The 16,684-nt window shown below is 36.6% G+C and overlaps 1 protein-coding gene across 4 annotated transcripts in view; it reads right to left on the bottom strand.

Annotated features, from left to right (window-relative positions):
• FTO (FTO alpha-ketoglutarate dependent dioxygenase) overlaps window positions 1-16,684 on the bottom strand; it is a 260,976-nt gene that overhangs the window by 118,570 nt on the left and 125,722 nt on the right. The window contains exon 10 of one of the 4 annotated variants that reach the window (XM_035893134.1): window positions 14,414-14,500. The exons of the other annotated variants lie outside the window; for them this stretch is intronic. Coding sequence (XP_035749027.1) covers window positions 14,476-14,500 — 25 coding nt within the window. The 3' untranslated portion in view covers window positions 14,414-14,475. Of the gene's footprint in view, window positions 1-14,413; window positions 14,501-16,684 lie in introns of those variants that run through there. 4 annotated transcript variants of the gene reach the window in all.

Raw genomic sequence — 16,684 nt, 5'->3', positions numbered from 1 at the left:
AGGAGGTCAGGGCAAGACAAGACAAATTCTGAATGATATTCTGGCAAACTCTGCTTACTAGAAGGACTCCTGACATATCAGTTCAGTATACACACGAGAAAATCAGGTATGCATGCACATGCATGTCGGGTGGCAGGGAAATAACATACTAAAAATGAGAGGAAGAGCCTATTTTGACCATTTTTATAATTTTACAACCAAGACTCCTGGAACAAAAGAAATGTATTTTCCATGGTTTTGCGCTATGCAACCGGAACACTCACTGTAAGCTATTCTAGCTATTTGGCAAATATCTCTAGAACAAGTACACAAGTAAATTACAAAAGTAATTTTATGGCTGTGTCCTGCAAATACTAGCATCTGCTGCAGCGCTTGCTCTTTAAAACCACAGCAAGTTTGCGGTGCATTCAGAAGCGTTTTGAAGGATCAAAACTCTCAATACATGTCAGCACTCCAAGGGCAATGCCCCCCACAGAACAGATGCGTGCCTGCCCTTTCCTTTATACGAGCACATGCATGGCATCGCTGCTATCATTGCGTCCTAGTTCCTGCTTAAAGGACTGGAGAGTTTTTTGTATACGCTATTTCCAGAAAGTTAAAGGACCTTCCATCAAGCTCTCCAGCTGGTAAATTGAGAGAGTACTGCACAAGTATTTTCACATCTTTATAAGATGTGGAAAATAAAAGCTTGCAGATGTTACAGAAACATGCATCTATGCTGAGTACTGCAATTTAAATGCACTTTCTATCCTTGTAAGATGCGTGAAACAAAGCCAAGAACTCTTTGGCTTTACATTCTAGTGAAATCCAAACTGGTCTGAATGATTATAAATGCTTACTGTTTGTCTTGGCTCCTACCTATATCAGATTCAGACTGAAGAATCTTAGTGAAGAAATTATAAGGGATAAAATGGATATTTCTAAATTACAAGACTGCAATTCCAGTGGCTCAGTATATCAGTTTTCTGTTTCATCTAAGTCTGCTGTAGAGAAAATCGTGGTATCTGACAACAAAGGATCGAAAACATTTACTTTCATGAGCCAAAAGCTTCTTGCCTTGATTATATTGAAGATTAAGTCCCCCCTCCCCAAACCAGATCAGGATCAGTTACATTTTGTTAATGACAAGGGGAACTACATTACCAATCGAATGGTTACCAGCAGAATGTTAAAGTGCACTCAGTTAGAAAGGTATATAACTGCACTTAAATTATGTAATGCTGAGTTTTAATCCTAGAGTCATGTGTGTGTTTTTCAAGTTACTTTTAGGTTTGTACCATTAAAAATTAAGGGAAGGAAGCTCTGCCATTGTGTCTTCTGTTTGATGAGGAGACATAACATTTAAGAATGACAGTCTATCACCACTTAAAACCAGCACCCTTTGTTTACTTTGGGTTTTTATCTGACATTAATGACTTCTTGGCCAGATAGCCAGGCCATGTTAGCAACGTGTTAGCCATTAGCACTACTCACATCCAGTGCAGAAGGAGAAGGCAGCATCTGTAGAGTAAAACAAATCAGTATTGCCAGCTTTTGTTTCACTTGGAGTCAATCAGCAGAATTGGATTAACAAGTAGAAAGACATAATCTATTGCACATGGGATGCACATCAGAAAACTCCTTCCTCAACATTTGTACCAAAGCCATAACTGGTATCTGAACAAGTAACATCATAATCATAACTCCAACTGGAACACCATGCTTACAGTAATATTAACACTGATACACAAAGCTTCCTGTAGTTACTACACAGTTTTCTGGATGTGAGTGTAACAAAATTTGCGTGTTTGACAACCAGAAACCAATTAGAAATGTCTCAGAGACCAGGCCAGAGATCAGTGCTGAGGATGCACGCTTCACGGCAACACAGGCGAGTCAAGGCCCCCACCCATCAAGGCGAATATGACTCCTATCCTTACTCATCAATAACTGATTTCTTAGAAATCTTCGAAAAGATAAATATTGATAGAGCATTTGGCATTACACCAGCTGAGAATCACAGTGAATGATGCACACAGGACAAGACAAGACAGACAAGGATCATTTTCCTGCCTAAACTGGACTATAAATTCTACGGAATATGGACCATACACTATTCTTCCAAATCCTCCCACAGACAGCAGACAACCAAGAGCTTAAAATAGACCATTATTAATTTATTATAGATTACTATTTCTATTACACCTTCTCTTAATACATGATGAATATGACTAGAAGAGATTAATACAGTATAATCCATAAAATATAACAATGGAAAAGGATTAGGACCAAGGATGCATGGGCAAGGGGGAAGCAGAGAATGAAAAATTTCTGGGAAAAAACCAACCACAAAACCCAACAAAAAAAAAAAAACCAACAACTTCCACTTGAGGCCTTTGTTGAAAGCATTGAAATCTATGGGAAAAACATGAAGAAGTTAATTTTTTTTTTTTGGACTGAATACTAAAACAATTTGCTGCGTAACATTTCAAGTATTACTACTATTGTGTCATGTCAGCCAATCAAAATATTAATTAATTTAATCAAAAATTAATACAAATAGATAAGGACATGCAATCTATTTTCCAAACTAAGGTATACAATTTATGTCTAATTACACACTGGGATGTAATAATGATGTAACTTTATTTTTAATTTCCAATTAACATGGAATTCCCCCCCTCCAACATTTAGGGATATGTTGACATTTGGGATAAACAAATATAAGCAACTGCATCAGTGTACAATGCAGCTGCAGATCTAAACCAAAATGCATTCAAAAGTTTGAACAAGATCACAAGAGCCAGTGCAGAGGAGAGGCCACATCTCCAGGCATTTTTAAATAGCATTAGCATACATAGTTTTTTCATGAGAAAAAAAAAAAAAAAGAGGTTTCTATACTGAAAACACAGTACTGCAACGCATAATATTCCTAGTTTACAAACTTATTAATAAAACCCCCATTATTAATTGCTGGAGCTTTTCCATCGTGTTTCTGCAGCTGACAATCATAAGCCTCCAAAAGCTGTCAGTCAGGTTGCAGAAGCCACAGGTGTATATATATATGTGTGTGTGTGTGTGTGTGTTTAGAAATACATATGCAGTGCACACAAATATATATATATTTATATGCTTTTATAAGGAATGTTATCATGCCTTTCTTAGCAGCTCTGTAATAAATGAAAGCTGAAACACAAACACAGGTCCTCAACAGCTAATGCTCTGAGGAAAATATGAAATATTAACAGACTTGAGATACAACTGTTGATAACACTATTGCTGTCCCTACCACTGTTCACCTCCTTCAAATATCACACGTCTGAGCTCCTATTAGGAACTCTGTCTTTAAGTGTATGAAATTGTTATCCCTCCCTGGTTAGACAGAGGGGCTTACTGACTACTAATCAAAGACCATAAAAACTCTACCACTGCTAGAATGCCTCGCTCTGAACGTGGCTCAGCTCCACGTACATACACCTAGCATTTCCTCCTTTCACTCCATCACTCCCAGCAATTAAAGATGGGATGTTCCATTAGAATCACGCAATATGCCAAACCACAATTTAAGGTGATGCACAGCTACCTGAAGTTTATGGGTACTTCCTCCCATGAGATTTATTCAACCACACAGGAAAAAAACCACCAACATCCCTAACCTGTATAACTTATAAAAGCTTATTATGTTCATGCTCTTCACTGTCCTATAAATGAAATAATTATTACAAATAACTGTCCCCTAAAAGTAAGCTCGCGGACACAGAATTCAATTGTGAGCCATCTGGTTTTAGTTCTCCACCTTCCAGCATCGGTGGCGATAGTGGTTCTACACTCTAAAATGCAGTTTTAAATAATTTTATCAATATACACAATGTTCAAATAGCAAATCCCAGAAGTTTCAGCTTTCTAAGATGTTTTTGTATGAGCAAGGACAGACGACTCATTGAGGATAAGCTAGCGTATCTGCAACAAACATATTACCACAGTATAACTTAGGACATAAAGCTTGCCATTTGCACCATTAGGTTTGCCACAATAAATGAGGCACTGTATGTGATGTATGGCGCAGGAGAGAAACCACAGCTGTTTGCTTCTGTAGAGAAGTACATAGGTGCTCTGCACCTGAGTCTGCAAATATTTATTAAGCCCTTAACAGTGAGGTTGTGATGTTCAGAACAGCTACTGCTGAAAACCATTATCTATGGATAATTAACTATGTCAGGACACTGAGGTCCTAACATGAGGGCCTCATAATTCCCCACTAAGGGAAAGACAGGACAACATTATTATAATATATTAGTAATATTTAACAACAGGATCATACTATTTGTGTTTTAATAATGAAGGCTGAATACCATAGCAGGGTTTAAATTATTATTAGTTTCTGATGGTGCAGTTTTAGCCAGGCTTAACAAATTCTCAGTTTTTGTTATTACTAAGCAATGCGATACACCAACAAATGAGGACAACATCTAATTAAAAAATGGTTTCATTTGTTAATAAAGCATTTGTGTCCTTGCAGGTTTAAATATTACTAATGCATTTTTTCTATCATATGCCAGCAGAAATCAAAACTTATTGGGAAGAAAATAGAAATGGAAAAAATTCCTATTTTTTTACTTGATCCAAATAATTCACTTGAACTTTGGAAGCCCTTGTATTTTTTTCAAGCATTTTTAGAAACAGCTAGTAAAAAAAAAATTTTCATCACGCAATAAAAAGGCTTTTTGACACATGAAGACAAAAGCTTCAGGCCGTTTATTAAGACTACTTCCTACTGTGTTGGGCTTTGTTTTATCTCATAATTAAAATCACACCTGAGCTGGGCCATCTGTGAGAGTGTATTAAGTTTCTTACAAAACATGAAAATCCTTTCATTTTTTCCATACAAATGCCAATAAATCTTGTAGGTGTTTTTTTTTTTTGTGTGTGACACAGAAAAATAATATGCTTAAATAAAGGCCAGGCTTTGAGCAAAAAAAAGGAGCAGGCAAACGAAGTTATTTTTCTGTATTCATCATCAATTGCAGCTCATAATAATTGATACATTTTAAAAAGTTGTACACTTAAACATAAAAATTAAACCTTTTTTCTTTTGATATTTGAGAGTATGTTGTTCTCTTACCATTTCTTTTGTAGGATAAAAATAAAAATTAGTAAAAGCTGAAGGATTAGTATTTTCCTTATCAGCAATTAAGAGTGCACAGAAAAGGTCAGTCAGCACTTTTCAAGATCAGCAACTATGTCAGCAGCCTAATGCATATGCTTACAGGTTCTAGTAAGAAAAAAAGTTATGTATTTCATAAATGTAGACACTTTATAAAGTTCAAGGTTTTTTTCTGTTTTGGGAGGGATTTTGTTTGTTTTGGTTTGTTTCTTATAAAACACTCTGAAGAGAGACCAAGAGTATTTCCTTCTACAGAAGGACATCGTGGAGAGACAGAAATCCCTAAATACAGTCCAAATCTATGAAACCAAGCAGATGTCTTTTCAGCAAAGTACTTCTGTGTGCACAGTTAAACTGAAGGTCTAACGACAAGAGGACATAAATTCATGCTAGAAGTCAGACATATACTTAAAGTAGCTTGCTTCAAACATGTGAAAGTTTAAACACATAAGTGATTCTATTTGCTTTGTTGCAAGCTATATTCCTTCAAAGAGACTATATAAATCCTTGAAATTATCTTGCTTAATGCTTCTATTGAGCCAGGACCAAATACATATCAAGCTTTTGCTTCTTATATCATGTAACTTTAATTACACAATTAAATTTGCATAGTATTTTGGTAGTCTAGCAATCCTACTCAGTTTTAAACTTCTCACCCAAGGCAAATTATAGAATGGTTGTCTTACACATTGACAGCAAAAAGATCAGAAGGCCCTAGAAAGGCAGTGAAGGACAGTGATCTTCTACCTCAGAGTAACAAAAGAGCAAGGCACAGGAATATTGTGAAACAAAAGAAAGAAATTATTTCACACCAAAATGTACTCTAATACACTCTAATGTACTCTAATAAGAGAGAGAAGCAGTAGTGATAACTTGTTTTCATGGGTAAACTGAATGAAGAAATGGTCAACTGCATGCAGTGCTCCATTGATCTCACAAGATTCAACATGCAGAGAGGTCCCATGTTACTGGAACTTATAATTAACTATTAACAAGCAGAAACTCAAAAAATAATTTTTCCTACTACAATATTAAAAATTCTGATTTCTTTTCCTTATAGATTTTGAAGCACCAAGCTTCAACACTGATCTGCACGAACTATCATAGATTTGAACCCCTTTGATATTTACATATTTGAGCTATAAAATTATTTTTATTCTCAGAAATTTATCTGGCTGATAGTGCACTTCATTGGCAAACATATTTCATTTGAGTTTGTGTTCTTCTAAATCACTACTTTTACAACAAAGAAGTCTAAATTTTGTGTGTTGTGTAAAACTCTAAAGCCATAAACCCTCCTTTTTTCCAAATGTTTTTTGGAATCTAATGACTATCTAATACTGAGGCTATTTTGAAAATTCATTTTCTTCTTGGGTTGAGGATATAAAATAACATATTGAGTCATGTTAAGCAAGAAACAGCAACATTTTTAAAAATGTGATTGCTTGTGACAACTGAGCAGTCTGGATCCAACTCTTAAGCTGTCCTCTCTCCCGTTATTTTACAGCTACTTTAATCCTTCTTCCTAAAAACCAAGTTTGCAATACTACATAGTTGAATCGCTTTCCAAATGCAGTCTTTCCTACTGAAGTTGGCAAGAGACAAGAAACAAAGACACTTTATTCTGAAAAAGGTTTTCTTATCCAATTGCACAAAAAAGATTTCTTACATTTAAAAGCGAATTACTTTGGTAATGACCATTTTACGTGCCAAATCACAAACCATAAAGAATTTTCCAATCGGATGCGACTTTCTGCAGCAGTGTCACAACAAAAGTCTGAGATTCCATCCTAAGAAAATGTCAAAAATATTTACCAGGACCCGTGCCCTGATTCTCTTCTCAGTTACACTGACTTCAATCAACAGTAACTCTCAAACTCAGCGATATTGCAATGGCGTTAAATCAATCTGAGACGAGACAATAATGACAATGATATTCCAGATAATTTCACATGATTTTAACCCAAATAAATGTTACATTTTTGGATTCTCAGCAGTCAGCTTATCCCTTTAGAAACTAGTATGCAACATTAAAATTCTCAAATTTTTCACCTGTTCCCAACCTTCTCTACCCACACAAATTCATCAAAAATGTAGTAAGAACTATACTACAGCAACTGCAGATACCTCCCAGTTATGAAGCAGACTCATAACTGGGAGGTACCCCACAAGGGAAGAATTGCTTTGGCAATACTGATGGATAACCTTCGTATAGTAATTGACATCCTATAGCGTAGGAGATAAAAATGTAGGTGACCAGGTGAAGCAACCCCACGCTCAATGGTGTATGCTAGCAACAGTTACAATTTTTCTCCCTATCTCTTTTGTGAGAGACAAGGAAAGGATAAAGCCAGGAAGGAGCTCTGCTTCAGAGAAGCAATGCCTCTGGGTCTACTCTTGAGGCAGTCCTGGTTTTACACCTCACTTTGCCGAAGCCTGTGCCTACTGCACAGCATCCCTCTGAATAAACTAAACAAAAGAAATACAGGATTCTGGTCAGCTGAAACTTAGGAGTTTCTTCTCTGAATACACTGAAATGTGCATTGTTGACTCTGGGAGAAGAATGGACCTGTGAAAGGTATCACAAGGCACATTTGCTGTCAATTCCAAGGGAAAAGCAATAATGGACATACATTAGAAGTGTACTATTTTGCACTCCCTAATCAGCCTTCCCCCACCCACATAAGAGGTCCGATTTACAAAGTCAGCATTATTTTCAAAAATTTTACTTCCCTGTATAATGAACTATCAAAAATAATTAAAACTGAATGAAGGCTGTCAAAACAAATGAACAATACATATTTAGATGCATTATCCTTGCTGGTTTTCATTACTGTGTTTGTTCTTTTTCTCCTCAATTGAATTCACAACATTTACTCATTCACAACAGGTCTGCACATTCACATCTGCACAGCGGTTGTCTATGGAAATGCATTAAAAGTATCAGCTTTCAGCGTTCCTTCTCACATGCCCTCCCAACTGTAAATGAGGTTAGGAAACAACACTGTAAACACTGTAAAAGTCCTTTCGAAAAGTAAAATGGGGGGCGGGGGAGGGAGACTCTCAGGAAATTTGATTTGTACTTAGGTTTCATTTTTAAAGAAAAACCCAAAGCTTGACAGCATTTCAAACTATTGAAATACAAAATATTAAAGGAAGAGATAGCAGAATAAGGCATTATATTTTTATGGTAGCCTTGCATTTTTACTGTAGTCTTGTATTTTTACTATAAAGAGCTGAATAAGACATTATAGCAATAACACAAGCATACTACAAAAATATAAATAGCACTGAATGCTGAGCTCATTGTTCTGCGTAGTGGGTTGCTTTCTCCTTCCTTCCCAATTCCTTCAGAAAAAAAAAAAAAAACCCAGGACAGACAGACACACAGATGTCATAAATAATTCCAACACAAACCCATGCTAATTTATTTAATGTGAAACTCCAACACCAATTACTTAGCAGTGAAATTGCACCTCCTCGTATTGTGTGTGCAAAATAAAAGCGAACAGATGCGCTCTTCCAAACCAAGCTATTGCTACAATTAAACCAACAGTCATTTTACAAACCAGCGAGCTATTTCATGTGCATCTCCGGTGCTAATCATCTCTTCTCCACTGCCCCAGCCCCACAGAAGAGCGAGTTATTTATAGAGTTATCTATCTTGCACTTTGCAGATGATGCCTAACATTATGACAACAGTGAAAAGGTCTCCCTACCTGCCTACCTAAAACAAGTTTCTGTAAAGTAATGAATAGAGACAGCTTGGGGACTATCCACCTGCACTGCCTGCCTTTTACTGCCTGCAAAGCGAAGCCACAAGGGACTAGCAGAAGGTACTTGTCTGACAGGGCCAGGACAGCCTTTCTCCTCGGTGACAGCCTGGGCCTAGCCTCTTAAACCTGACCCACCATAATTCCTTCACAATGCAGCAGCGAGGCAGCTGACAGTAGCAGCTGCACCTCCTAAGCGAGATGGATGGAATTTTCATAACTAGTTCCCCAAGTTACATTTTACCTTCAAGATAATTTATGAGCTGCTGCGGAGCCTTGAAGAGACAATATGCTTGCCATAAAATTAACTGTAACAGTCTTGTAGGTTATAATTAACACTGGGAGGGTAGCACCAACTGGATGAAACACATGGCATAATTGATGGTGAAACTGGAAATTAAGGAAGCTAACAATATCATTACTGTGCACATCACTTTAGTGAAAACTATGCTTTCCAGGGGTTAATTACAATCCCCTTCTAACGTACACATTCTGACGGGGAGTGGATGAGTGTCACAGCTAGGAGGAGGCAGGTTTGCTGGCAAGGCCACCTTGCACCTGGACTGATGTATATATTGTTTTTTTGCCTGGAAGAGATATACATGTCAAAGCAGCAGCACCAGCACCTGAACATCTGGCAGCAGGCACACTGTAGCTTGGAGATAGATGATTGCTCAAGCCTCATAGAATATTTCATTTTCTCTGTAGCCAGCATACTTAATGGCAAAGAAGGAAAAATCCTCTGTGAGATTTCACTTAATGGCACACATTATTAATTTAAATGACTTGAGCAAAGAAAAACATTTTAACTTTATATTGCCATAACTTAGCAGCAAATTAAGATTTTTTTTTTCCGCCCATCGGTGTATTATCATCTTGATTTATTACATTAGTCTTTAGAAACATGCAGAGCAATCCTTTTAGCATCTTGCCTGTCAAGGGAATACTGAACTGACGATGCAATGCTAGTGAGCTAGTTAATCAGAAATAATATTATAAACTGCTGCCATCTTTGGGAAGGAGAACGTGCAATTCATCTACCTTTATCTGAGACTTTACTCTTTAGCCAAGGCTTAAGGAATCATTAGTGTAATGTATTTATTTGAATCTCTCTCAAATTATTTTAATGAAACTTTTTTTTTTTTTTTTGTCCCTGGACAAGATATGTGAAAATGTACAGATAAATGATGCAACAGTGTCACCTACAGGCAAGCAAAACAGTTAAAAGCCTCTAACATTGCACCCTCTTCCCTCTCAAATCCCTTTCCTCGTCTCTTTCCCCCTCCTCCAACCTCCCTCTCAATCCTTAACACACACATCTGGATGTCGGGATTACCCATATCTCCAAATATTAAAAGAAGGGCAAATACCTAAAATGCTTTCAGGATGGCCTAATATAAAATAATTAGACCTTATATGCCTCACAATAAACATGCTGTACAGTTAGCAAGTCATCTACGCTGGAGTGGATACATTGATTACCTTGCTTCTCCTGAGCGCTTGTTCAAATCCACCTTTACTAGGTGGTCAGAAAGAATTCTGATAAGAATATTTTTTAGAACTCAGAAAGACCAAATGTTGACATTACTACATATGAGAAAATAAAAATGAGAAAATGTCAACTTGGTCAAAAACAACTATTTGTCTAAACTCGTACAAAAAATGCCCTCCAGCATAATCTGGAGCTAAATGTAACTCCAGCACATCCACAGGCATAACTGATGCATCCATTCAGCTTACAGTTGTAGGGAGAATGGAACAACCTCTTATTAGTAGCTCTTAAAATTCTCAGTGCCCTCCTCCAACAGAATACTCTTTTCTCCCAGTATTACTGCTTTTACTTTAATACTCTATAGCCTTTTCTTAGCTTCTCCCACAAACCCTGCATTTTGAGAGCCTGTTTCTCAGTTAATCTTTTTGATACATCTCAAGATACCTTTTTGTTTCAGTTATTTCTCTCAATTTCTAATTATATCACTGATGTTACTTTAACACATTTCTCACCCATGAGTCCTCTCTGCTCCACCACCAACCCAGGCTAGATAATCTCTAGAATACAGCAATATGGAATCATAAATGAGTATTGTGAAATACCAGTAAGTTGGGATGTTGCTTACCACCACAAGCATTCTCAGCTGGTTAAGCTACTCAAATAACAGTAGGATTTTCTGCTGCTACTACTACCTGTGCTTTAAGCACTGTTCCCATTTGGGGCTGCTGTTATTTACCAAAAGATGACAAAGAATATGAAAACAACGTATGTTATGTAACAGCTTCCCATGTTCCAAGAACATCTTAAGCATAAGAAACGCCAACGTCCTTTCTTAGCTATTTTAAATATCATCATAGTTTATAATTTAATAATCACACAGAAATGATACATTAAGTATTGAAAATTCAGTCAAAATAGACAGCACAAATAATAAAGTGAAATGAAACTGTTAAGATGCCCCAAAGATCTCATTAGTAGTAAAAACAAGCAAGTAATTCTAATTCTCCAGTTCATCTCAGTTTCCCCAATTAGTTGACATATCTCCAACCCATCTGACATCCCAGTGGATTGCCCTTCCCTCTTGTCCAGTGCTGTTGACATCATCCAGTAATTTACCATGGCTCTCTCACCAGTGTATGATTATCTGTGTAAGTTACCATAACTTTTAGTGCAGGCAAACTGCATAGCAATGCAACAGACTGACATTCTTGGTTTTGCCCCCAGTCAGCCATGATATTCATTGGCTTATTGCTACCTCACCACCAAGGTCTAGACTGCTCAGAGCATTGACAGTATCTTGCTCAGTTTCTACATCCATTTAATTTTTGGCTGCTCCGAAAATGCCAGCAAGGGTACCAATTAGTGTCAGCTGTAACAGTTGCTTTATGTGATATACACACCTGCCTACCAGGATTGGAAAACCAATGCATTTTACATAGGCCATCAAACACAGATACCCAATGGGAATAATCTTTGGCACTACCTACCTGAACCATATTTGAACCGGTGACCTGAAAACAAAAGGCTTTGTATTTCATTCCCAGTCCTGGAGCCATCAAGTTCTATATATGTGGAAAAACTTTAATAGCAGAAGGCTAACAGCATTTAAGACTGAAGCCATGAACTTATGTAAGCATCTGGTCGCTGATGCCTCATGCCATGATATGATAAGCACACCATTTGGCTAGGTACAGCCTTTATGTCACCCTCTGTTTTTTCTGTTTTGGTAACATATACAGACTATTTAACACAGATCCTCCAAATTATATTTGTTTAATTCAGCTTTATGACAGATAAAGCTGTGACAATAATGGTACTAACAACAATAAAGTCCTGTTTGGATAGGGCTTCTATTGTTTTATAGAAGACAGAATTGCGTCTTCAGACTCGTTTAATTTTTAGTGTCTAGTTTTAGACAAAGTTTTAGTTCATACTAAGTTTGTGAGTAGTTTTATGGACATGTTACATACATTAGCACATTTTGCTGAACACAAAGGACAGTATGGATTGATATTGCAGAAGAAAGAAACCTCAGTGGATAAAGCAATATAAATCTATGATTATTTTTCATTCTCTGGACCAGTCACACTTTATCCCTAGTTTATAACACTGGGTCTTCAGCTAATATGGGCAGCTAGAGAGCACCGTACACCACACTGAATTCTCCCAGCTTTTCTCCTGCCTCTAGCAGACACCATTCTCTCTTACAGGAATGATGACAGCTGATGCTAATGCTACTTTGTGGTTCAACTGTCTGATGATGTGGCTAACACTCTGTCTCCACAGATTATAAATTTGTCACCTCTGTGATCTATTCCATCTCCAGTATCCTGCAGCCTGGAAATGCAATAATCTCCATTTCCAGCATTCAGATCTCCCAGTGGTAGTGAGCAAATCGTCAAACCACTGGAAAAACAACGCTAACTATCTTTCTTGTACTGCAATCATGAAAGCTTACATACACAAGGAAGTGTCACCCAAGCTGACTTTAAAAGCCTGTCCAGGGGAAGTAAAGTGAAACATCTAAGAAATTTAGCTTAAAAAAAAAAAACCCAACAAAAAAACCCCACCACAAAAACCCCAAAAAAAAAAAACCAACAAAAAAACCCCACCACAAAAACCCAAAACCCAAACAAATGCACTCTGATGGAGTGGGAAAATTCTTTATCACTTTTTGTTTTGGAAACTTTAATTGCACTATAAATAAAGACTAAATTTGTGCCATTTGACAGTTTTGGAAGTGTCATTGAATCATCTTTTGAAAAATCCATCTAACGTAACAAGAAGAAAAGCATGAAATCAAAAAAGGGAATGTCAAATAATTTTGATTTAGTAGTTATTTGGGTATGGAATGATTCATCTCTCTATGATTTTCAGAAGTGGGGCATTAAAACTAAACTAAAATGATAAAGTAAACCCTCAGAGTAAACAATCCCTACAAAGTGCCTAATGAAAGGGCCTGACACACACAAAAGCCACACACAGAGCTGAAGTTCTGTGGCTTTTACCAGACTGCCCTATAATTTCATTTGTTTTAAGCCCGTCCCTACACCAAGAACCATTTTTTTTACACCATATTTGCTGTGTATACAGTGACATCACAAGGTAAGAAGCAACATTTTCTGTAAGTAGCCACAGCTTGTAAACATAAAGCCTTTTCAAGGGCAAAGGGTCAAGACAGTTTCAAAGGAAATAATAGCGGTGGTTAAACACCAGCATTTAATCAAGCAGTATTTCCATTGTTCTGGAGAGTACTTGTACCTATTGATCCCCAGCTTGGCTGCTTCAAAGACTCCTCAATACAAGGAACACAGGTGAAAGACAGAGGCGGAAAACAGGAAGGGTCATGAGAAGCAAAAGAAGTCTGGTAATAAGCAACTGGAGAAAAGTCAGAGGTCAATCAAGGCAGCTGATGTCTAAGCATAACTACAGCAGGAGACCTGACAACTTCATTGAAGTCCCAGCGTTTTCTCCGTTCATTTGAGAGCTGCAAGGCTGGTTCTCAAAGCATCTTCCTGATTAACATACAGGATTCAGCATTACCATCTAAGTCACAATGTACATTTTCTTTCTGAAAAAACTGGTTTAGGTTACACACTGGGTGCTGAACAATTTAATTTTCTTCTTCTACAGAGCATACACATACACACAAAATATGAATATCAAAGAATCAAAATATAATAATCTCTTTTTTCCCCCCTGTGATTTCCAAATTGATGAATCAGAGTTTTTGTCTATGCTTGTTCCTAACTTACTGAGTACCTATTCCAGCTGACACACACATTGTCTAGAGAGGACAACTGTTACAAAAACCCACTGGAGAGCATGTAGCCGTCTGTACTGAGATCCTTACCAACTGCAGGAACATGGACACTAGGCTCCTCAACATGAAAAAAAAATAAAGATCTGTCATTCTAATGTTACACAAAACTACCACAAGAGTTCTAAACAACCCAAATACTTCCCCCCACTCTCTGTCTGACTTTGATACCTCTGCAATTTGTCTGTTAAAACTTTGGAACTAGTGTAGCTCCCATTGCAGTAGTTTCTGAAGAGTTCATGGTATTTCATGTATTTATCATCTTGGCAGGCCTGTGAGAGTGTAAAAAATTTCAGTATTTGTCTTTCAACCAGTATTACCACATTTCATTTAAAAACTAGTGTTTAGTGGGTTCCTGAAAAATACACAAAGTCTGTGACAGAAGGAAAAAAACCCGACCCAGTTTTCCCAAAGCCCATGCTAACTTCTTAACCCATGGACTTTTCTTCTCTTACAGAAGGAAATATCTTCCTTCTTTATGTGAACACCACTTTCTCCTGCTGGAGCTAGAAAGAGTAAAATCTACCTCAATTACCTTCTTAGATATGATCTAAAACTCCAAGGTATAAAGAGGTAAGTCATAAAAAAAATTAATTTTTTTTTCTTCAAAAGAGAAAATAAAATAATATAGTATATTCTCTTCCCGTTTGTATCTCATTTAACATGCATACTATTTTAGGATTCCACTCTCATATTCTTCATTGTTCTTCTTATTATACAACCTAACAGTGTTATCGTAGATTAGGACTCAATTGTCACATTACATACTTGCACTTTAAATTCCTACATAAATATCCACACAATAATCCAGATTTCAATGCTGAGTGGTAAAACTATCTCAGTAGTATGTAGCTAGAAAAAAATACTTATCTTCACACTGTTATGTCAAAATTGTGAGATCTAAGGGGGTTGACAAAGGCAAAAAAGGCTATGGAATTATAGTTCAAGTTTGACTTGAAACCTGAAACTTATACGATTTGCCATGAGTTTTGAAGTGTTGTGCAAAGATGGAAGACTATAACAATTCTAAAAATACACAGTGATCTGATCTACAAAATGTTATGGGCTTTAGAATGACCTCATAAAATAGATTTTTTTCATTGTGTTATTGCAATGAGCCCAGGTTTTAAACTATTGATTCTTACAAGATATAATCAATTAACACTTTTCTGCTGTTTATCTCATGAACCAGAAGAATTTTGTGTTTACTTTGGTCCAAATTATTTATTGAATGTTTATTCTGTTTTCACTATGTCAATTTGTCATTACATGATGGCTTAGAGAGTACTCTTAAGATTTCAGAATTTGACTAAGTAGCACAACTATGAAAATACAACCATCACAAATAATTTTATTTTTCCTATCAAACTTTTCACTTCATTATGTCTTTCTCCAAAACTTTACATTTTCCACTACCTGGCTGAAATTCCCCTAAGGGAAATGGTGCAATTTCACTCAGGGAAATAGCAAAATGGACATCAGAGCCCGTGTCATAATAAAACCATTTTGACTATTAAAATTTGTGCATGAAAAAGACTTATTTTAGTAATGATTTAACTAACAATGTTTTTTTCCTAGCAGTTAATAATTTCAATGTAGTTAAACATTATCCTTTAAATTAATCTATTGTTGATTTCTTGATGACAAATTAGTTTGGTAGTAAATGCATCTATATGAAAAATACGGCAAAAAACTACTAGCAACTAAGTGGAGTATGTTATGCAAGCCCTAAAGACAACAGTATTATAACATGATACAAGTTCTATTAGGAGGAATAAGAGATACAATTTTGATTGAACTGCACTGTCCAGTTCTCTTGGGCATTTACTGATCAGGAAAAGTGCAACATTCTCTCTTGAATATCAAGTACTTTTTCTTTTTTTTGGCCTGTTTCTTTATGATATAACAACTTTTCTGGTTCCAGTTAAAAAGCAAAATAAAAAATGTCAATAGCATCATCAACGGGCTAAAAATATTAAGGCCTTTTTTGAAAATGAATCAGGTGCAGATATTGAACTGTACTTTTTCATCCTTTGTCTCACTTTTCAAATGATAATTTCTTCCACAGCCACCATTAAATCTTGATCTATTCCAGCTCTCTGTATGGGTCATTGATTCTAGATGTACCATGGTTATTTTTAAATGTTTCCCTTTCGTAGAGAAAAAGAGGGCTGTCTAGAGCCAGATGGGTAACTTCACACTTCATTTATCAAACCCAATGCATTAGACTCCACCCTCTCTTTCCCACTATTGCTGTTAAATTTCCATATAATTTGGTAACAATTTTCATTATCATACAGTGACCCTAAAAAGTCTACACAGGTTTGCATGGTTAGTCCAAAACTCACAGCTGTTCCCTTTACCCTCTATCTGTTACAGTAGAATCTAAGGTTCCCCTTACTTTATAAGCTGAACAGTGACCTTCTATAAGCAGAGGTCAAGAAGGGGTCAGTTCA

The sequence above is a fragment of the Egretta garzetta genome, unplaced genomic scaffold, assembly GCF_000687185.1.
Source record: "Egretta garzetta isolate BGI_Z169 unplaced genomic scaffold, ASM68718v1 scaffold314, whole genome shotgun sequence".
Lineage (NCBI taxonomy): Eukaryota > Metazoa > Chordata > Aves > Pelecaniformes > Ardeidae > Egretta > Egretta garzetta.
This window is presented reverse-complemented; position numbering and strand designations above follow the sequence as displayed.